At 41.8% G+C, this 23,984-nt stretch overlaps 1 protein-coding gene across 1 annotated transcript; it reads right to left on the bottom strand.

Moving 5' to 3' along the window:
• Window positions 1-5,004: 5,004 nt before the first annotated feature.
• LOC308288566 (cyclin-dependent kinase 10-like) lies at window positions 5,005-23,765 on the bottom strand. The gene is given in 21 exon segments (XM_080730038.1): window positions 5,005-5,129; window positions 5,735-5,840; window positions 5,959-6,096; window positions 7,524-7,648; window positions 8,725-8,865; window positions 10,109-10,204; window positions 10,376-10,423; window positions 10,640-10,827; window positions 12,319-12,814; window positions 12,987-12,994; window positions 14,237-14,360; window positions 15,698-15,757; window positions 18,664-18,733; window positions 19,175-19,227; window positions 20,354-20,421; window positions 21,224-21,292; window positions 21,297-21,309; window positions 21,901-22,003; window positions 22,375-22,446; window positions 22,570-22,642; window positions 23,591-23,765. Coding segments are annotated over 16 exon segments (1,539 nt in total). The 5' UTR covers window positions 23,678-23,765; the 3' UTR covers window positions 5,005-5,129; window positions 5,735-5,840; window positions 5,959-6,096; window positions 7,524-7,648; window positions 8,725-8,865; window positions 10,109-10,197.
• Between the last annotated feature and the right edge of the window lie 219 nt (window positions 23,766-23,984).

The following is a 23,984-nucleotide window of genomic DNA, read 5'->3' as shown; positions in this document are numbered from 1 at the left end:
ACTTTAAGTCATGTTGTAGTACTCAAAGGACTACAATTTGCCGGAACTATCAAACCGGATTCAGTTTTAACCCAAAATAATTCCCCTGCGCTCAAGGACATACTCTTAGGGCCTACCTAACAAACTCCTTGATGCAGCGTAGTTTTGCTTTTGAAAAATGTGTTTGGGATATGCATCTTTTATTCCAACTCGTAGCGACTGGCAAGACTACACTGGGCTACTCGAGCATTTTAATAGGGATTGGGGAAACAAACGGGGAGGGAAACAAAACAAAGCGATGCCAGTTCTTCGGTTTGTGGTTTCCGCCTAGACCGGATCAACAATCACCAGGCTTTCCCTCAGAAAGCCTGGTGGGCGAGGTTACTCTGTGCTGTATTTATGTGACTATTTACCTTGTTGTTTATTGACTGGAGTTCATAACCCTAACCCTCTGCTTATTGTCATCTCTCTCTTTTTGCAGGGGTATGCAAGGCTTCCTCCAGCAGAAGTACGTGTCTCAGACCACAGGCGCCAATCGTAGGCCAACAATGAGAACCTGCAAGGGAGACTCCTGCCAGGGAGAATGCCACCAAGGTGTTGCCTGCAGAGGACAGAGGTCACCGCCACCCAAACACCACCTGCTGACCTACGTCGCCAACAGTAGGACGTGCATCGCCATCGATGACCCCAACAACAGCAGGATGGCCCAGAGGAGGAAGGTGAGGCAAAACGTTCATATAGAATAAGTGACATGGTTACTGGTTACATTGTACACAAATTATGTACTCAAACTCTAAATGAAATTGCGAAATGTGCTTGTTTTTATTTTAATTTCTTTAATGAGAGAGCTTACCGACCTATACGAGCACCAAACAAAGCTTAATTTTAGGGCTAATGCTACAATATGTACATATTGGTAAGCTTGATGAAATTAAAATAAATATAAACAAGGATAACAATATTGTAATTAAATGTTTTGTTGTAGTTGTGAATTGCATTGTTTGAATATATAATAATGTATGTAACTAGTAACTGCCTTAGTTATGGCGAGACATAACTTACTCTATGTATGATTTACTCGTGTGGCAAGATATTTACGCATTGTAGTCGAGAAAGAGCTGGACATTGATACTAAAACACCTGTGTTTCTTCTCCACCCACAGGGACCATCTGCTGCCGTCGCCTCCAAGAGACCACCAGGACCCTGCCAACGATTGAGGTTGTTGATGCAGATGCAGGCACCGCTCGCCAGGATCTCCAATCCCTGAACTACAGGACATTTGAGCCACAGTGGCGTTGATGGACACACATGGACGTTTACTTGAGTAGAGTACTCAATTACATTTTTGGAGTGTTTTGTTTATTTATTTTTTTCCCCTTCCAAGCACTTGACTTTCACTGCAGTTATTAGTTCTTATTGGACACCACTACGAGATGGGTCCTAGTTATTCCTTTGGTATTTTGGTTATTAGTTCTTATTGGACACCACTACGAGATGGGTCCTAGTTTTTCTTTTGATTCATTAAATAAATTGTAGTCATGTTATTTTGGTTATTAGTTCTTATTGGACACCACTACGAGATGGGTCTTAGTTTTTCTTTTGATTTATCAAATAAATTGTATAGTCATGTTATTTTGTACAGAAAGTATATTTTCATGATCCTTTGTTTTTGCACATTGATTTTTATTGCATATTTGGTTTGAAGAGTTCTGTAAATACTGGTGTTATATTGTACATTGACAATGGTTTAATCTTTTATTTCTCACTTGTTTTTTAATTATCTTGTTTTATACATCAAATGTTTTCTTATACAGTTTAAGTTGTGCTTGTGTAATAAATAATGCATTTTATTTGATAATCATATATCAAGCTTCATCTCGTTCTTTTCTTCTTTGACTTTTACTGTGAAATATAAGCAATGCAAAGTGCTTCATTCCAGTAACTGAAGATTGCAATAACAGTTGATTTATTTTTTATTACAGGCTTGAGGTTTGACTGATGACTATACACAACTAAATGTACTGCCTCCTGGCAGGTCTGGGTATGGGAGTTGTATATCTAAATGCTAGATAAACATACCATTTGGACTGTTCCATAAGATGGTTCGTAGAAAGGTATTTTGTCTCCCAGGGTGACAGGTGGCACGGTGACAAGAGTTTGACAGCGATGGGCAGCTGGACCTGCTGCTGGCCCTGGACACAGTGTGTCACATCTCAGCCCGCAAGGTCACAGTGCCTCTCTGGTGTGTGTGTGTGTAAGACAGGATAAAACTATCTATGGGGCTGTTAAGTCTGACATCATTTTGTAGGCAGAGGAGAACTTTTGGGGGCAAAAGGCCCCAGCACCCGTGAATCTTTTTACTATTTTCACTATTTTTCTTCTCTTTGTTGTTGAAAGGAAAGTGGTAGAATTAACTTTAGTCGTTATTTTTGTCTCGGATCTGTTGAAATAGCGAGGGACAGATATTGATAATAAATCTGCTTGGAGGTCTGACCACAAAATGATGTCACGGCTTAAAAGCCCCATTCTCTGGAGGTGTATATTACCTTTAAATATCTTGCTCCATAACGGATCTAGAATCGATTGATCTCCGCCATAAAAAAGGATGTATTATCTTGTATATCTATATCTCTAATGTGCATAGGTAGCTTCAAGTTTCCTTTTTGAGACAAAGCCCCCAACTTGAACTTGAGCCTCATATCTCCTACTATAAATCTCCTATTAATTCACATGCAATAATGGGTGAAGGTTTTGGAGGTCTCTGGGCCAGGTGGCATTTTGATGACCCCATTCAGCCCAGAACAAATTAACTCCTCCCTTCACCCCTCTTCTCCTTTACTCCTTCGTCCTTCTGGTCCCTCTCCTCTCTTTAAGTTTTGTTCCATGTTGCATATCGTCACTCTCGGGCAGAAACCTCGTATCTCCCAAGTTTCAAATGTGCATGTTTATTTGCGATGTAAAGCCTTGCTTCATCACACAAGGCCGTCACACAAAAATCGTGAAAACAGCAGATCTACAAGCACACAACGCCTCACACCGCGAGGTGTTGTGTGCTTGTAGATTGGCTGTTTTCAGTAGTCTAAATCATTTTTAAAATGATACATACAAAACGAACTGTATTTGTACATGAGGTTTCCACCCGACAACGACGATATGGAAATCTACTCTATTTGCTTGTCATTAAATGTCAACTGTGTTGCACTCCTGGAACACAAGGAACCAAACTCGATTCAAATTGTTCCAATCAACATCTTCAGGGGGATTATAAACCTCTACTGGCCATCGAAAGATGCACAAAAAGAAAGCAGATTACCTTAATATTGTGGTGATGAAGCAGTATTTATTTGATGTTGGTCATACAGTACACCCCTCATTACCATGTGTATTAAACAAAAAAGCAGTATTAAAATGTGTTTCTTGAAGGCTCATTTATATTTTGTTGCACAACCAAGAGGTTACTGTACAGTTGTGTCTATGAGCATGTGAATGTAATTTAAGATTATGTAATAAATAACATGGAAACTGCAAGTGAGAAAGACTACAGATCAACTACAGCAGTGGTTCTCAAACTTTTTACACAAAGTACCACCTCAGAAAATATCTGTCTCTCCAAGTACCACCATAATAATGTATAAATAATGTTAAAATACAGGTGCGTAGACCCCATCCTATTCAGCTATGCACGTTAACACAGGAGGCCAATTTATTTTTTGAATAATCATGGAGATCTTTTCGTTGTTGTTGCATTTCTAAGCCAATAATGTGGTGACCAGATTTTGCTACTATGTTTGTGAACTTCCCGTGCAAACTGATGATATGTGAATAATAAACGTTCTCAAATATTCTATTAGCGGCTAGGTGTGCCCTCATGCTCATTTCAGCACAGCCGGAGAGCCCATCTCAACCAGAAGAACCACAACCACATGTAGTATAATATAAATATTTCACTACTTATGTCCTTTTTCCTGTTTTTGGAAGATTCCTCCGAGTACCACCAGAGGGGGCTCAAGTACCACCAGTGGTACATGTACCACTGGTTGAGAACCACTGAACTACAGAATGTACATGGGGGTACTGACCTACATTCAATAGCTACCAGACAGATAAAATGATTTAAATCTCAGCAGATTGGCTGCTGCTGTTCTCTAGCACATCTGGGCGCTAGGTTCCAGGTAGGTAGATGTGCTTGACCTCATCAAATCTTTGCATATATCAACATAATTCGGTCAAATAACATTCCACATTCCAGCAAGTTTTGGAAAGACTGTATGGCCAATGTTTCCCTTTTCTTTTTTACACATCATTAATCCCCTAGCACATGCAGGGGTCTTCAAAGTTTTCAGGCTAAGGACCCCTTAACTGAGAGAGAGATGAAGCAGGGACCCCCATTACATACTGTATAAAATTGTGTTGGAGATTAAAAATGTTCATAGATTTCTTAGACAGAGTAGACTTGTTTGACAGCACTATCATCAGTGTAGGTTGTTGGTCTGTGTAATTCTAGACATTTAACCACTTGAACCATCAAAACTTAAGTCTGACTGTCTTGTTTCCCTCTACACCAAACCTCTTTGCCAAGAATAGCAGATCTACAAGCTTGTAAATCTGCTATTTTGTAGCTTGGATATTCGTTCCACACATAATAGGGATACTAGGGTAAGTGGTAGTGTAGAGAAAAAAAAGTTCCTATCACACACAAAGATTTGGAGGACACCCTGTAGTAACTCTGAGGACCCCCTGTTGAAGACCCCTGCCCTAGCAGTTGATGGTAATGAGCTGCAATAATGAGCTTTCTGTTGGTTGACTCTAGGTGGGTTCTCATGTGAAGTCTCTTTCCCTCCCTAGCAGCCTGCACATGAGTCAGACCAGGACAACTTTAGCAGTGAGAGATGAGGAGCAACATGCCTGGCCTTGTGTTTCGTTTTACATGCTATAGCCTTTATGGGAACTCAGCCAAGAGCTCTAGTGTCTGTTGTCTAAGCTTCTCCAGGTGGACCATCCATGGTGGTGAGTGAAAAACAGGCCTAGTGGTATGGTTGAGTGGTTGTGTGTGTGCCTCGTCATCGACCAGTGCTACCGGATGTTGTGCTGTGCTGCTGCCTGAGCTGGAACCACTGGAGCCTCGGTCCTCGTAAATAGAGATTTCAATCTAATGAAAGAGGAGTTAAGGGCTGCCGACATAAGAGTTGTGAAAGTTGATCAATGATCACACATGGTAATACATGCTGACATGCATACACCCCCCCAGGGGTGTCGCACCAAATTCTGGGCCCTGGGTACAAGGATTCACTGCGGGCACCCCATGAATGTTCTTCATAGGGGGAGGGGGTTTAACCCATTTAGACTGGTAACGCATTATTAAGCATTATTTTGTGCTTTAACTATTGAAAAATAGCAGATATACAGCTCACTGCAAGCTTGTAGATCTGCTATTTTCTTTTTTTTTTAAGCGTGAAATTGTGTCATTGTGTCAGTGCTGCTCAAACTTTTTCATGTGAAGGACCCCCAAAACGGACACCCATCTCAAAATATGTTATTCGAGGGACCCCCCCAGAAGCAAAACCTTAGTTACAAATGTTCACATTTCCACGACTTTTCAAAAATAGCAGATCTACAAGCTCGCAGAGCCGCCCTGTGAGCTTGTATATCTGCTATTTTTCAATAGCTAAAGTATAAAATAATTAAGGCACACACACACACACACACACACACACACACACACACACACACACACGCACACGCACGTAAGGATACAACCCTCATTCCCCTTTCAATGGGATCTGTGATGAGCAGCCCTCTGGGAGCGTAGATCTTCTCGTAGATTTTGTTCTTGAATATACTTGGCAATCTTCTTAAGTACCTGAATCACAGACAGATCATAATGGCAAGTTGACATGAGAGAATGAAAGAACAAATGGCAAAAGATTATCAACCCAGGTAATCCTGGGCCAGCAAGAGACATCTTCTCCAAGTCTTACTTTCTCATAGCGTGTCTCCATGCAGAGGAAGATGAGGTAGGCAGTGGAACAGGCCAGGCATCCCTCTAGGCATCCCTCCGCCTCGGTGTAGTAGTTATTCAACGTCTTCACAGTGTCCTCAAACAGTGTCCGCTCAATCTGGAGACAAGCATGAGCATACAGTATAATATGTTATGCTACTGCGAGTAAAGTGTGCATCCAAACGTCGACAGATACCGATAGGTAGTTAATTTGCACTCATAATAAAGCTTGAGTAGTAAACCCTTATTCACTTCATTGCATAATAACTAGTAAGACGCCTCAGGGCTCAATTCTTGGCCATCTGGCCAGTGATGTATATCGGACCAGTTACCCATATATGGAGACCCCTGCATGAAAGACAACAAGGTTATGTCAAAACATGCCCATATATGGGCATTACCAAATATGGGCATTCCCAGATATGTCCTTAATATTGATGACATTGGGACAGGGATCTCCATATATGGGCATAAGACATATGTTAAATAGTAAAGCCAAGCAGGGCCTTGGCAAGTTAGGGCCTGGGTTGAAATCATATAATAAATATATATTTGAAACAAAAGTGCTTCATTCAAAAAGGCAAAGAAACAAAGCAAAAACAAAACAAGAAGATTTAAAAGGGACTAAAATGGTCAAAGGCAGTTTAAATTAGTAAATTAAGAACAGTGCACAATTATACACAGCTCAGATATGGTTTAAAAGCACATGGTGGATCACGTATATTACACAGCTAAAATAATACTGTCCCCTTTTAAAAGCATCGACTGACTGTGGTGCTCTCAGGTGGTCAGGGAGGGCATTCCACAGCAGTGGAGCAGCTGAGCAGAAGCCCCAGCAGTATGACAGTTTTGTTGGCTGATAACTTATTTTTGCAAGTGACGCTATCATTATTACGAAAGTAGGTAATTCAATGCATCCACACTTTAACACACATCCTCACTTTTCTTAAAATATTTTAATACTGCTGAGTGCTGACCGAGTGGCCCTGCCACAAGCAGCAGCGGTTAAAATCGTACTTCTGAGCTACACTACAGACACAAATACACACACATCTACTCATCACTAGGGCTGTCACGATATGACATTTTACATGACGATTGATTGTTGCTCAAATAATTGCGATTAACGATTTAATTGTAATTTTGTCACAATTACATTTCTGTTTGGCTTTTAGGCTTTGAAGTTGCACACGGTAGATATGACACATAACCTAAATATACAAAGAAATTACTGACATATTTGCCAACTTTATACTTGAAAATGAACATTGATAGTGGAAATAGCCGATCTACAAGCTCACAACGCGTCGCGATGCGACACGTTGTGAGCTTGTAGATCTGCTATTTCCACTAGTTTTGACTTAAAAAAATATATATAAACATTTTTCAACATAGAAACGATTATGACGATTATGAGAAATAATCGCGATTATGTCAAATAATCGCGATTAGACGATTATGTAAAAATTGTGACAGCCCTACTCATCACACACATTTGCCATTGCAAAGAAAACAAACGAAGGTTTTCTCTATACGCCCCCTCACCCTGCTTTCCAGTTCCAGGGTAACTTAGTTTGGAACTTGCAGGTGGTGCCTTCGCTGTAGTCCCTCTGAATGAAGACTTTGTTGGCCAGCGATGCACTATGCCTCAGCTCCTGCAGGTTGTGGAACTAGAGGACAAACAGCACACAGAAAGCATTATTCTAATTAATTTGAAGGTCATTATCCCCGGAAAGATACATTTACACAAATGTATATGTTTGCATCATGACATGTTGTTAGATTGTAGCAGTTCTTTTTTGGCGAGTGACACTGTCGTATTACGGAATCCATCCCCGTACCCATTCAATTTTAATGTTTGCAAACAACGGCAGATGCTCTTGCCTTTAGGGATATTGGATGATAGAGGACAAGCACTCAGCATTGTGATCAATCACTACTCTAGCTGTGTGAACTCCACTCTGCCTTGTTGCGTGTTGGACCTGAACCCAGTACTGGACATACTATCTTATCTCTCATTCTCTCTCTGGCAGCCAGGATATGGAAGCAAGCTGGGAAGGAGATGGTACAACATTTCACTACAACTCACAACATATCAATTCAGCAAAACAGGATTAAACAAACTGACGAAACATTTTTTACAACAAAAGCTTCTTATTTTTTGTATTATATATTTTTTTCTTCGTACAGATGATAGTAAGGGTGGGAAGCTGTGAATCCCAATTAAATGTCATCGCTCGTCTGTATTTTTAACATAACAGGTTCAGACGAGAGAATTGGTGAGGATGGAATAGCAGAACGGTCGCTGTCCACGGTGCTGATCGCCATATAGCGTGTGCAGTCATATTGCATGATCATCATAAACATCAGTGGCGACATGACACTGGATTAACGGGACGACTCAACTCAACAACACACAAAAAGAGATCGGCTTTCACAAAAACAGCTTAACACCGCGAGGTCTGCGCGATGATCCGCTGTTTCTGCCCCACTTATATTTCCATTTAAAAAATCAAAGCAGTTCCTCTTCTTCACCGAACATACGCCCAAAGAAGCTGAAAGCAAATATGCTTGATACATTTGACCAAATAAAAAATAAAAATAAAATAAACATACATTTGTTTCAAGCGTGCACAGTTCCGCCAGTCCCTTTTTACCAGTCGCGCCAATGAACTGCAGCGGCGGATGAGGTATCTAACTTTTGATATCTATGTTCTAACATGTACCATGATATGTCTATGTTTACCTCTGGCTTCCTGGAGCTTCTTTTTCTCAGACTCACGGTCCTCCTTGGTCTGGTTGCTCTTCACACGCAGGGCTCCGATCACCAGCCTGCGGGCCAACGCTGCACTTGTTTGGGGTCGCTCCTTAGCAGGCAAGAGGTAGTCTGGAGGTTGGTTTAAAAGATACGATTGTTTTTTGCTGTTAAATACGGATGCAATAGTGATGCAATAGAAATAGAAATGGGCCTTACGGTCCCATCCACTGTGATTTTTCCCCATAGTATAGTTTCCCCATTCACCCATTGAAAATCAAATGTACATCAGTATGGCCAAACTGTATCATTTATAGGTTCATAATCTTTGACACAGGAACAGATTAATACATTACTGTCACAACCAATACATTTAAAGCAACATAATACACATAAGTCAATATGGGAAGAGTGCAACAACTGATGTTTTGTTTCGGTTGCATGTCATGGCACCTCGTTTAAGCTGCGATTTCAAGCTACAAATTTCAACCTCCTGCTATGTGTTCCTTAACACTCTGCACTGCAAAGTACTGCATATTCGATACACAAAAGGCTGTCCTGAAGAAATTAAGTATTTCACCATAAAACAATGATCCACCCTCCTTTTAAATCAATAAAAGCGCAGAGCCGCTCTGGACACAGGAGCACTGATAACAATCATGTACAAAACCCTGTACCACCACTTGCTCTTGACTTTCACTATTCAACCGTGGGCGGTGCCTACACTCAAAGCTATGATGCCTAAATCTAAGAAATTGTAGTCATCACCACCTCACTTTTGGCGAATAGGTAGACTTGTGTATCCATGACTTTTGGAAAAACACAATTCTTATTCAATTACAGTTAGAATCCCTGATCCTGTCAAATGTCAGAGCACTTGAATAAGTAAAACCAGGTACCTTGATGAAATGTGTCAAGGTCAAGTTTATTATCATGTCCTAAACTGGGCAATTTATGTTACAGCAGATAATAAAAACTCTAAAACACAGTTAACATACTGGTACATGAACACGATCCAGATGGTATTATTATCTGGATCTTGTGACCATGTCCATGTATAGATCTTTGTTTTGTTTTAGTGTATTAGAATACAATTCTTCCAGGACCAAAAGGGTCTCAAAATGATCACATGACAATGTCTAGGTTCGATGTCAGCAGAATATCACAGCATTGAAGGACCAATAACCATTAGGATAGTATAGTATACTAATAATACTTTGTTTTTTAAAAGCCTTAACTCAATATAAAGTCAATTAACACTTAAAAACATACTCTTTCCTACCAAAGTTGGCATAGAAATTAATCAATTGGAGCTAGCTCACAATATGCTTAGAGAGAATCTCTGAATATGTTTAAACCAATATGTGATGCAAACCTGAGCAGCTACGAGCTTTGGCCTTGGTAGTGGCAGACGATCTGGAGAGAGGCCGCACCTTCATCAACGGATGTTTGGACTTCAGGGCCTCACGAGCTGACACAAAGAAGAACAATTAATCATACATATCATTAAGTGCCTCTTAATATAACGAGTGCATTTCGAGATCATGTACAAGTCTACAAGACTATATAATAGAAGAGAATTAATTACACATTACACTTCGTTACATTCGAAAAGTAACTGTTCAGTCCTTTTTAAACCAACCTGCTATGGGGCTGGAGAAGAGGCCCAGTGCATGATGTGAAAACCTCTCTGCACACAACACACACACACACACACACACACACACACACACACACACACACACACACACACACACACACACACACACACACACACACACACACACACACACACACACACACACAAAGAGGGCATAATTATGTAGGAATTCTGCACTTGCGTACACTTGAAGCCTTGTGAGACATGAATGCTTCGATTAGTACAACCAAATCATCTTGTACTTACTGGTAGGACTGAAATGACTTGATGAGATCCTCTGTCTTGAACTCAGCTGGGAAGTCGCAGATCTCTACGATGTGAGACAGCTCGTCCTCTCTGAGGTCGATGTCTGCATCTTCATCTCTGTCCATGTTGTAGTAGTCAAACCTGGCCTCCTGGATTGACTTTTTCTTCCTGCCCTCCATCACACCCATCTGAATGAATGACGAGACAACAAAGGACAGGTAATAATAATAATGGATTGCACTTCTATTATGCTTTTCTAAGTAAGTTGAGAATGAGCAAGTTGAGAAAGAGCTTTGGGTCCATTCATTCATTCATACATTGGGAAGTGAAGCAGCGAACAGTATACCCCAGCGTCCTCTCTTCCCACATTCCCACACCAATGGTGGCAAGCTAGCACCGACCTACGCATTGGAGGTAATGTGGGGTTCAGTGTCTTGCCCAAGAACACTTCAACAATTGATATGTGGACAGGAGGAGTCGGTATTCGAACCGCCCACCCACAGATCATTAATTGCGACTGTAGGTTGCAAGTTTACTATGAAAACCGGCACATCTTGTCCGCGTATCTCTGTCTGTATGTAGGTCACGCCTGACGCTGTACTTCGTTCCCCTGACACATCACTGTGTAAAAGTCCATATATGGGTATTCCCCAGAATACCTTTTATGCCCATATATGATATACATCACTGGCCACTAGATGGCCAAGACATAGCCCATATCTGTGTGGCTGGTTCAGATAGGGATCTCCGTGTATGGGCATAAAAGGGATTGTATGTTGTGATGTCATGGGAACCAATCTAAAAGATTCTTTTTTATGCACATATATGGAGATCCTGATGTCATCAATATTAAGCCCATATCTAACAGGACTTCAAATGGGAATGCCCATATATAGAGGAAGAGAGCCCTATCTGTGTGGCTGGTTCAGACAGGGATCTCCATGTAGGGAACGTTTCGCTGTTACTACGTGACGTAGGTCTACGTGTCATCTTTTCGACACCCAACTCTAACCCTTAAACCTAACCTCTGTGGGGTGAGTTGCCAACCGCTCCTTTGTTGAAATGACGGTCGTTCGAAAGAGCAAGATTTCCACCTCCATGTATGGGCATAAAAGGGATGTACCATATAGAGTACATGGATCTCCATATATGGGTACCAGGGGTCTCCATATATAGTTAACTGGTCCAACATACATCACTGGCCAGATGGCCAAGAATTGGCGCAACCTCGAGGTTGCATGTCGCCCTGATGCGTCTTACTAGTTTGATGACCTGCTCTACCTCCTGAGCCACAGCCGCCCTGGGGTGTGGGATAACGGGCCATGACATGTGTATGTGTATACAATTTGTAAGGATGAAGAAAGAGACAATGTTCAGCAAACCTCCAAACAAATCGTTTTCTACTAGTTTTCTACTAGTTTTACGGTCAGTTTTCTCTTCCACTATGCATAAGTCAGATTGATCACTGGAGTCTTTCACCTGGCACCACTTAAGCCTCTATCAGAGTCAAGGGTGAAGAGCTATTCACTTCACCGCGGTGTAGTTTTCTAGCTATCACCTACAAATAGCCTACATAACAAAGCCTAGGTGATAGCTAGGAAACTACAACGCGGTGGAGTGAATAGCTCTTCACCCTGGACTCTGATAGAGGCTTTAGTAAACGTAGGTAGAGCACTCACCTCTTCAAGAAGATGTGGCTCCAGACAGTCCCCATCATCGTTGAACAGCGTGTCCCAACTCTCTCCCTCCTCCTCTTCCACTTCCAGACGTGAGCTATCCTCCGCTTGTTCTCCCTCACCGGCCGAGGCGGTCTGTCTGGTCTCATCCTGTAACCGCTCTGCGTCCTCAGCAGGTTTGGCATCACCATTCTGCATCCCTCCCTGTTCTCCTGCTCCTTCAGACGCCGCTTTATCCCCAGCCCCAGCCTTGCTCTTCTTATTCTTAGCATTCTTCCGCGCCTTGTCTGTGTAACAAGGTCTGGGTTTCTGTTTGGCTTCTCCCTGGCTTTGGGGTTTCTCCTTTGATGCTTCCTGGCGCTTTTTGGGCTCATAATAAGCTTTATCTGGGTTTTTTTTTAGCCTGAGGGAGTCACAGCCGAGGGAGTCACAGTCGAGGGAGTCACAGTTGGACCACTGTCTTCCTTTGGTGCTTGCTGCTCCATTGTCAAATGATGATCTATAACACAGCAAACAGTCAGTGGCCATTATGGGAAGATGGTGAAAACAAGGTATAGAAATGACAATTGTTTTTTTACATTCTGTTCCAACTCGTTCTGCTAGTTTATTTTGGTGTTCACATGTTTTACTTTCATTGAGATTTTACTATTTGAGCGAAATCCGACGCCTACATTCGAAGCTGGAGCAGCAGAAATGACACATCATGCATGATAGCCGATTACTATGCTACGCTACTTAGCGATTTAAGATCCATCAACCACAGACGCAATTCATTTTCAAAGCACGTATGCTTCCTTGCGGGCGTTTGCCCTCTTACCGATTGTCATTTAGATTATTTTTATTTCAAATCACAGGCATTTTACCAATAAATGAGCGAAGATGTGTGACTATCCACCTAGGCTACCGCTGTTTGTTTAGGTTTGGAAGCAGATTTTCCCTCCGCGCTGCTGACGCATTTCAGGGGTGTTCGCAAGGGATTGTGGGACATGGTGTTTAATTTTAGGAAATAGCCGGACTACAACTTTGACATGATTTATTAATGATTATTATAAGAGTCTATGACATTTTGGTGCAGACGATTATTTTTCCGTGCATGGAAACAAATAGCCTACGTTTAAATCAATACTAACTATTCTATTATAGGCCAGATATAGCCCCACACACATTTGAAGCCACATGACTTTCCACAATTTTGTCATCTGTTACACATCATTTGACATTATGTTTTAGACGCAATTTCATCCACTTGAAAAAAGTCCTGGACTACAGCACCACTCCCTATGAGTACATCCTCACAGGCCTGGACACTATCAGTCCTCAATCAATCCTTTTCATTAGCATTTTTATTACTTTACACATTTGCATGCTATCTATCTGGGTTTAAGCTGAACTTCAGGGTGGGGCCGAAAGTCATCTCTGAATGCAGCATTCACACAATTTCACAGAATGATGTCTTTTTCAAAATCACTAGTAGCACAAAATATATCTTTTTTTTCCCAGAGAGTGACAAAATGTACAAACCTTTGTCTAGCCCGGAACCTTATACCCTAAGTAGAGTATTCGGCCTACATCTTCATGATGTCACTGATCACTGATCACATTCACATGACCCCACAAGGGCCACAATCAATCCTCCAGTTATAGGCTAGGTAACACTGAAGGAGGGGGGACGACTCCCAATGTATGAATGAATCTGTAGAAGAAAAATCACTTTTACACAATATTCTATTATTTTGGGATTGGGGACGGGGTGGGCTGCCTCGTTGTGTTGGGTCAGACTCAGAACCTTATATTTATTTCTGAATTAAGAAAATTGTAATATGGTGCATGAAATGCATCTACCATCATAAATACTAAAGCTTTGGGGTACTAGGTTAATTATTATTACACATCATCCATATTCAGAGGGTTGAATGCTTACAGGCCAGATGCTCTCATTGGGTGTACCCAGCAGCTGAACGATCATGTCCACCTGCTGGATCTCAGAGCTACCAGGCAGCAGGGGCTTGTGTGCCAGCAGCTCTGCCAGGATGCAGCCTACAGCCCTGCAGACAAACAACATCAGCTAACACACTGTCCCAAACTGTGTATGTGGGTCGCGGAACCAATTTTTGTGGGTCGTGAGTAAAATCCCTTCCCCCCTTTTCGTTTGGGTTTGTTATCTTATTTCAAAAGATTTTTTAAAAGTTTAAAACATCAATTAAAAACAATTCCAAAATGTTACAAAAGCATTTCATGAATAAAAATCAGAAAACAAACTATTTCCATAAATACATTTTACAAGGTTTAAGAAGTAGTTAAAATAGCGATCTACAAGCTCACAACGCGGTGAGAAGTGACCCGTTGAGAGCTTGTAGATCTGCTATTTTCACCAGCTCGGGTCCCGGGCAAACATCAAATCTCTCTTTCTAAAAAGTTTCTCGAGCTAAAAAGTTTGGGCACCACTGAGCTAACAGATCCTTGGTGCCTTTCTAAAACAAAAACTAAACAAAACACGAAATAAATAAATAAAGGAAAAGCACCACCACCCTAAGATTAGGCCTTCACAGAGTCAAAGATGTTTATTTGAAATGCCTGTTCTTTAGTCAAAAATAGGTTCCCTGTGTTACATTTTACAGTATAGTATATAATAGACAGTATACAGTATGTCTGATTTTTGGAGCTGTGTGAAGCACAGGCTCCCTATACGTGGCTGTGTGGGTCTGTGTGTGTGTCTGTGTGTGTGTCTGTGTGTGTGTCTGTGTGTGTGTATGTAGCCTGACTTCGGCGCGTAACTAGTGCCGCACCATTTACGCCACTCGCGCAATATATACATCAAAATGTGCGGCTCGGCCGGGAATGGTGTTCTATTACCTTTCGTTCCGATCCGCCTTACCATGCCGACGTAATCGGCAAAAAACGACGCTTAATTGTCCCCATTGACTTATAATGGGACAATGCAAGAAATCACTTTCAAGTATTTTTCTCTCGTAAACCATAGGAGCTACAGTTTCAAACCTCGGAGAGGAGATTCATAATGATTTTAAGAATGAATCGAAAAATAATTACATCACTCGGCCTCATGGTGGCGCTATAACGGCCCACTTTACGTTTTGCCCCGTAACTCTTGAACCGTGGATCGGAAAATTCTTTTTTCCCTGGATTCCTTGGGTCAAGACGCATCTCCCCATATAGGCCACGCCCATTTGCGCCAGGATAGATTTTCCGCCATCTTGAATTATCTCCAAAACACACTTTTTGCTCCTTTTCCTACATATTTTCTTCAAATGTCACAAAAATCGGTACACATGATCTACACACACACACACACACACACACACACACACACAGCTCCACTTCACACGGGTGTGATTTTTAATGATGTTAGAGCGTGGAGCCTCACCACATATCCAGTGCTGATGTCTGTGTCTTGGTCCCGAGGAGGAGCTCTGGTGCTCTGTACCTGGTGAGAAAGAGACAGATAAAGCCTAAATTATACTTTGCTGTAAGACTCACAATGGCCGTGGTCAAGTTTTTCAGTTGAAGATCAGTTCTCGCTGTGTATCTCGAACTGCAAATATCAATATTGTTACGTAAAGATCAATTGTTGGGCAGGCAAATACAGGGTTCCCACACCAATGAATTTCCAAAACATTTCCAAAACTTTTCCAAAATATTTAAGCCAATTTCCAGGACTATATAACAATAATTCAGCGCACTAACAAGTCGCGTACTCCTATGTGCAATGCCCAGACAGGCAGTGTAGCAAAAATAAAGCGTGCACGCTGCGAACGGGCCGTGGCGTGCATGCAGATCATGCACGATGGACACGCACGTGCCCACGTCAAAAGGTTAGAAAATCGTGGCATGGAATGGAAATTTCATAATATTTCCAGGAATTTCATGACCGTGGGAACCCTGCAAATAACACAGTCAACCAGGCTGTCAGTATCATGAGGGGGAAGGCATTCAATTGGATAAGTGAGCCAGTCAGCCAACAAACAGAGAAATTCATTACTACAATGAGAAAGACAGGCAGTCAAACAACAGGCATTCAAATGATGAGCGACAGTCAGACTGAGACGCAGAGACAATCAGAGAATCAGCGGGAGAAGAGCTGATGAGCATGGATTAATTAGAACTCCGAAATGATGTGCAGTGTGTGGGTTATGGGATATGTGCACTGTGCACACAGTATATGAGGGATGGAAAGTAACTTTAACTGGTGCTTGCATGATAATATGTAGGAGCATCAATGTAAGAAATACCCGTTTTGTTTAATGGCTACAGAGATACTGTGTACCGATCTGCATGATTTTTGGACAAAATCTGTAACAGGGCGAGACAACCCCCCCGCCCACACACACTAGTGTTTAATATTTTCCCGAATTTAGCTCATTTTAAAAACCGGGATTTTTCGGAGCTTCTCCCGGGCTCCCCGGTATTTCCCGTCAATAATAATAATAATAATTAATAATGTTTAATAACCATGGAACGGCCTTGGCTTTAGGTGACAGTACCCCTTTAACCAACCAGGGGGTGACATTGCGTAGCCTATCGACTGAATTTCCACGTGTCACTGAAAATAGATCATCTGCAAGCTCACAACACGTCGTAGATTAGACGCTATGTGAGCTTGCAGATCGGCTATTGTCAGCATGACACTCGCAGGACAAACTATATAATCAAGCTAATGGGAGATGCCGTTGGATGCGCTGTCGCGCACAGCTCTTCACAATGCAACGCTTCAATGTTGCTCAATCGCTCATTATAAAGCATTGCATTACTTACACAATCGGATATATTTGGGGGGATAATAACGCTTGCAAGATCATTCTTCATAGTTCACCGGCAGAAAGCAAGGTAGACCACAAATGTATTACTTACAGTACAGCAGTTGGATTATAACAACAGACTTGTTTTCCATAATTTTGCTCATTCTGCTGCTGGAAAACATCACGTTATAAATAGGCTATACAGGTGGTCTCTCTGTAATGGTAAAGGGACTGTTGGAAGTGGAACGCAGTATAATTTCGGTGCCACGCCACGTTAGATTTAATCAATTAAGTTTATTTAGTAGGCGGTAGGCCTATTGTATGGGACGTGGCTTTTTAGAATTCCACTGCATCTGACCGCCGCCCTCCCGTGATATCATATCAACAGCCAAACTAAATGTCCATTATAGTCAAGTATATTTATTATGTCCCAAACTGGGCAATTCATCATGTTACAGCAAATAAAGAAGCCCCCCCCCCTCGTTCTCGAGATTGCGCGCTGCGCAGCGGCTGCGCTCATCAAAGAGGCAGTGCAAATCAGAGAGAGATTAATTTTTGGTTGGATTATTGTAGGCATATTGACGTTCTGATTCATTCTGATATATATTTTTCCTGTTAAAAAAGGAGGCGAGGATATGTGGCAAGCAGCCCATTGCCCACGCACTGTAGTAGGCCTTTCTAGTAATAATTAGTAGCCTAATTTATATAAGAAAAAGACAATCTCCGGGATGACGGTTCCCGAAGCCAATAACCGGGAGGGAAATTAGGTGCGCTCAGGCCGGGAGTCCCGGTTCCCGGCATTAAACCCTAGCACGCACGCACGCACGCACACAGAGCTGGTTAAACATGTTGCCTCATGCTAGATGCAGAATAGATATGCCTCAAGCTAGATGCAGAATAGATATAGATACACCATAAAAATGCTAATATACGGCATATGATTTGTGAAAGTGACAAACGGGCTTCACAGTTATGTTAGGTGTGTTCATATGCTAATGGTGATGCGATTTCAGATCAATTGCTCCAGCCACTGAGGAGAAACGCTGTGACAGACACTCACTCAGACAGACAGACACTCACTCAGACAGACAGACATTTGGAAAATGATATGTTTGATATCAAAGTCACTATTCAATGTTGTTCACCGAAGTCGAATATTATTATTTTTTCTCTTAAAAAAATATATAGTTTATAAAGCTTGTTCATAGGTAGTCATAAGAATGAGTTGTCAATGCCCCTGGTGGATGAATTTGTTAATGCTCTATACCAGGGGTTCTCAAACCTTTTTAGGCTGTGACCCCCAAAATAAACATTTTGAACTGGGGACTCCCACCCTGACAAGCATTTGGAATTGTAGGTATTACATTTAATGTGACTCGGTTCCACAGATAAATATTGTGAAAATAGCAGATCTACATGCTCACAACGCCTCACAACGTTCGCCTCTTGCTTACTTAATATTTGACAGGTTGGCCAGTCCTGTCGAATATTCGGCTATGCGAATACTTTGAGGTTGAATAATTGGAATACTAAAAATCACTATTCGTGAATGCCATAATGCATACACGCACACACAGACGCACACACCACTTACCATAGTGTGACCACTCTGGGGGTCATAGGCTGCATGGGTATGCCGTTCATACGGGCCAAGCCAAAATCAGCTGTGAAGAGAAAAAAAGTGAGAAACCTTTTAGTCAAGTCACGTTTATTTGCACTGCCCTTCATCACTGTTACAGTGTCAAAGGGCTTTACATGCCCACATTTAAAGGCCGTATGTCATTAGCTAATATGAATGATGATGTTACAGAGCTGTACAACTGTACTGTATATTGTACTCTGTCCGTCCGCTCCGTCGGCCCGTCTCCCCTGAGCATTCCGACGGCGAGAGTCCACACCGTGGAGTGCCAGTGCCAGAGCAGCGATACGGCGCGCCCCGTTTTCAGAATGTTTACAGAGACAACGTGACCTACTGTATCATAATGTTAATTTTTGGGGCATGACACACAGTCTTTAACAAAGGAAGCAAAACAACACCCACTGTCCCCTGCAAGGACCAGTGGTTAAGAGATGGTGGTAGTTATTATGTTATAATGATGACTCACCTATCTTTACACAGCCCTTGTCTGTCATCAGCAGATTAGACACCTTCAGGTCCCTGGTAACAAGACATACAGCAGAGTCAATACATACATACATGTGCGGCATAGCTCAGGGATAGAGAAACCGTTATTAGAGCACGAAGGGTTCCCAGTTCGAATCCGGGCTCCCCCTGAGTTAATGTCGAAGGGTCCTTGGGCAAGACTCTGAACCCCACATTGCTCCCGGTGAGCAGGTTGGTGCCTTGCATGGTTTCCTCTGCCACCGGTGTATGAATGTGTGCGTGAATGGGTGAATGTAATGCACAATCTCTGTAAAGCGTGTTTGGATAAAAGCGCTATATAAATGCACCATTTAACATTTACCATTAAAAACTTCATGGGGGCACCGGATAGTCGACCACATAATCACAGTCACACAACATCCCTGGTTTGATTCCACTAGGCGACCTGTGTTGCATGTCCACCTATTTCTGCTGTTAGGAAACTTTCTCTTGATTGTCCGATATGAATAAATAAAGAACTGACTAAGAAAAAATAAAATGATGGGGCAGTTGAAAATATAGAAGCAGAATATACAGTAAACTAAAGATTTGTTTTTGGGCTTTTTGCCTTTATTGGATAGGACAGTAGACTGACAAGGAAAAATGGGGGAGACAAGGAGTGACATGCGGCAAAGGTCGCCCGGATCGGGAATCAAACCGGCGACGCCGACAGGCATTGATGCCGAAATGGCAATGCCTATATGGTATGCGCCTGGTCCACTAGGCCACCAGGCGCCTAGCCTACAGATAAATCTCGATTCATCATTGGTTTTCCCACTATTTTGTCATAATTTGCCTTCCTGTGATCCACTTATCCAATAATTCTAATAACAGTGAGTGTCAGAGACCAACCTGTGGCTGTGTAATAGGCATGTCAATTACTACATATCGCCTGATTGCAATTATTTGAGTGGAATAAAAACATTTGTGGAAATAGCGCACGTTTTATATAAAGTTATTTAATTATGTTATTCATCATATCTGCCCTGTGCACCTTTTGTTTACGAAGCCTAAAAGTCAAACAGAAATGTAATTTTTATTCATGATGTTCAACGAAACAATTAAATCGTTAATCGTAATTATTTGAGGGACAATTAATCGCTATGTAAAATGCAACAATCATGATTCGTGACAGCCATACCTGTGTAGAATGAAGTTATGGTGGAGATACTCTATGCCCCTCAGCAACTGAAGGACAATACATTTCACCTGGCAATATCAAAGTAAATTGAGCATTAGTTCACAGTCATAATAAGCAAAACCGTGGAACTGAACACAAAGACCCAAACTAAATGTGCTCTTAAGACCAAGGACACTCTCAAACAACAGCTATTAAAGGGCAGCTACATAACTACGTAGCTACGTAACGTAGGTACGTAACTAAGGCTATTCTAGAAGCTTACAGCACTAGAAGCGTACGTTATCTTCTCAGTCATACTACTAGATTCTAGCGATCAACAGACTAACTAAATTATATTCTTTTGCTGCCATGTTTTAGTTATTTATACCACAATGCCTTGTTGTGTATATAATGGCTGTAATAACTCCAGAAAAAAGCCTTCTTTGCGGTAAAGAAGTTAAGCTAAAAGCGTAGTAACCAAAAATCTCGTCATATGCTAGAATCTCGCCTGAGCTCTCTGTAAACACATCCCGTTTCTCATCCGGGTCAATATGTGGTGGACTAAAAACACTTTGTGTGGTCTCAGGGAACTATAAAGAGACGATTAATGAAGAAGAAATAACTTTGGAGCGGCCAGAATAAGCGCTTTTGGACGAGTTCCATCCGGCCCCATTTTAGATGTGAGGAGGTGGTCGTCAAAACTCGGATGAGGAGCAACAATAACAGAAATCCACCAAACCAGGTAGGAACATTTGTGACAAAAAGGCAAATTAAGGGGGGATATGTTTTAGTCTGGATGTCCCCTTTAAATATGAATACCTCTTGAAAGACAGGAAACAATAGTTTTTGTCATTTATAGAGATCTAGACATCATTTTCCACTCTGACCTACCTGAGCCTCAGAGAATGGAGTCTGCATGTTCTCCAGTAAACTGGCCAAGTCTTGTTCACAGTAGCTCATTCATTACCAGAAACAGGCTAAACAAGACAAACAAAATATGTTTTATTTTATTTTATATCTCAACATGAATTTGTGATGTTAGATTTGATGTTAGATTTGATGTAAGCTAAAAACAGCTCACTAAGAACTCTCACTGTTACCCAACAAAACACTAACATCATCAATGAGCTTTCAGGTATAAAATCCTGATTCATTACAGAGACAAATACAAAACAGGCAGCCGGCAGGTAAGTGCATGTGTGACGTTAAGCAAGAAAACGGTACAGGTTTGAATGCTTGAACCCAATAGTGAGGGGGTCACTCTGTTGCACTTAAGGTCACTCTGCAAATCAAAAAAGGTTATTCATATTCTATCGTGAAACATTTCTATCCTGATGGGAGTGGTTTTTCCAGGATCTCTCTCTCTCTTTCTCTCATACACATTCAGTCACATATGTGACTCACAGATTTACTTTGGAGTCTCTCTCTCTCTGAAATGCACTAGTGTGCAGTGATCATGTGTATTTCTGCACATGTCTTTGTGTACAGTATGTGTGTGTGTGTGTGTGTGCATGTGCGTGTGTGCGTGTGTGTGTGTGTGTGTGTGTGTATGCGCGTGTGTGTGTTACCTCTCCAGCTGGCTTCCTATGACTACCTCCTTCAGCTCCACTATATTGGGATGTCTCAGCCTCAGGAGCAGTGTGATCTCCCGGAGACTGCTGATAGGGATACCTGCGAGAGAATGGAAATCCCAAACACATCACATAGACAATAAACAATAATACACATACAGGAATGTCACACTCACATAAAGACACAAATAGGCACACATATTTAACATCTTTATCTGCGTTTACATTTAACAAGAAATTCTTGAACACAAACAATGGTAGATGCACAAACTTGGGAAACACACACACACACACACACACACACACACACACACACACACACACACACACACACACACACACACACACACACACACACACACACACACACACACACACACACACACGCACGCACACGTCTCCATTGTTTGCACCTTTCTGGGCTTTGAGGTTATTCTGCTAGGAAATCTAAGTTTACAGCAATGGTCTTACCATCTTTCTCTTTGTCCATGCGGACTTTCTTCAGTGCTACTATCTCATCTGACTTGGTGTCCCGGGCTCGGTCTGCGGGAAAAGGGAGGAACATGTGTGTTATCTAATGAACAGTTCCAAATCAGGCATGTCCAGTGATGTTGATGTTGTATGGTGTACATTAAATGTACGCTAACTTGACCAACAATAACTTACACACAATGCCAAAGGTTCCTTCACCTATTCGGTTCAGTTTCTCAAACTCTTTGACACTCCTGCAGTTCCCAAACTGAAAAGGGAGAGGGAAAGTGTGCCGGGAAATTAATTATAAAGCAAAATGTAGAATAAAGTTTCCCACAAAAAAACGTACAAACTGCCCCCCAAAAGGCCAAGCCCAAAACTGAAAAAGGCTATGGAGGGATTATATCTCCAAACTGGCTTGGGAATGCCTCTGTATACTCCCTGAGGGAGTGGAGGAAGTTGCTCGGGATAAGGAAATCTGGAGGTCTCAGTTGGAACTGTTACCCCCGCAACCTGATTCCGGATAAGCGGTTGAAGATGGATGGGTGGATGCCACCCCCAAAAGGCCAAGCCCAAACCTGAAAAAAGCTATTACCTCCTTTTAAAAGCAAGGAACACATGATAAAAGTCTGTCAACATACAGCAAATGGGCAACATGTTTTAAGATACTAGATAAACTGGTAGCAATGCCTGCTGCCAGTAAAGTCAGACCCATGAAAAAGGAACAAATACTCATTTAACAAAAAAAAAAAAAAACTACAAAAAAGGAAAAGCATCTAAAAAGTTTAGATGAACTGTGAACTGTTAATGTTTTGCTTTTGCTGCATTCAATGAGCTTACATCTTTGTTATTACGTATATATTTTTCGTTACCCAAGACTTTCTTCTTTAGAAAGCATATTTTAGTAAAAGAAAAGTATATTAACCCAGGTGCATTCAAGTTGGTCAGTGATGTTTTTGACTCGTTTGGGTCATGTCATGCAGCTATTTTTGATGCAGCTTATTAACTTATTTTGCTGGGCATCCCCTGGAACCTCGTCAACCTACTTTGAGAACCACTTGCCTAAGTGGTTGTAAATGGGTTCTAAAACTATAGGAACACTTAAGTTGGTTGGGTACTGTAGCGGTACTGATGGAACAGACAGACAGTTCCTTGCGAAACAGAATTTCCTCAGCTAACGGCGACAGTAAATAAAACAATTGGTTATCTTCCTTACCCTATCCTTTTGAGGGACAGTAAATGTTCTGTTGTTCTTTATGGATTTCAGCCTTATAGGCTCCGGTTCGTCATCAGCAGCCTCCATTCTGAGATTACCCCCGTCTACTCTAAATCTGCGCAAAAACAGTCAAGACATGATTACGATTTATGATCAAAACACCAAACAAACTGTGGGCGCCGCCATCGTGTTCACTTTGAGCTGCAAAAAGGACAACTGAATCCTTTCCCGGAGTTCGAGCCAATCTGGGAACTCATCGTCAAACAGAAGGGGGAACAGCGCCCTCTGCCGTTTTTTGCTTGGAATCTGTTCTTGAGAGATTAGAGTAGAGCTAATCTGGGTTCCCAGAAGTTTGTGCCATGCTTGTAGATGACTGAGCCACTGCAGGTTGATC

Source organism: Nannobrachium achirus, assembly GCF_963921795.1.
Source record: "Nannobrachium achirus genome assembly, chromosome: 7".
Classification (NCBI taxonomy): Eukaryota; Metazoa; Chordata; class Actinopteri; order Myctophiformes; family Myctophidae; genus Nannobrachium; species Nannobrachium achirus.
This window is presented reverse-complemented; position numbering and strand designations above follow the sequence as displayed.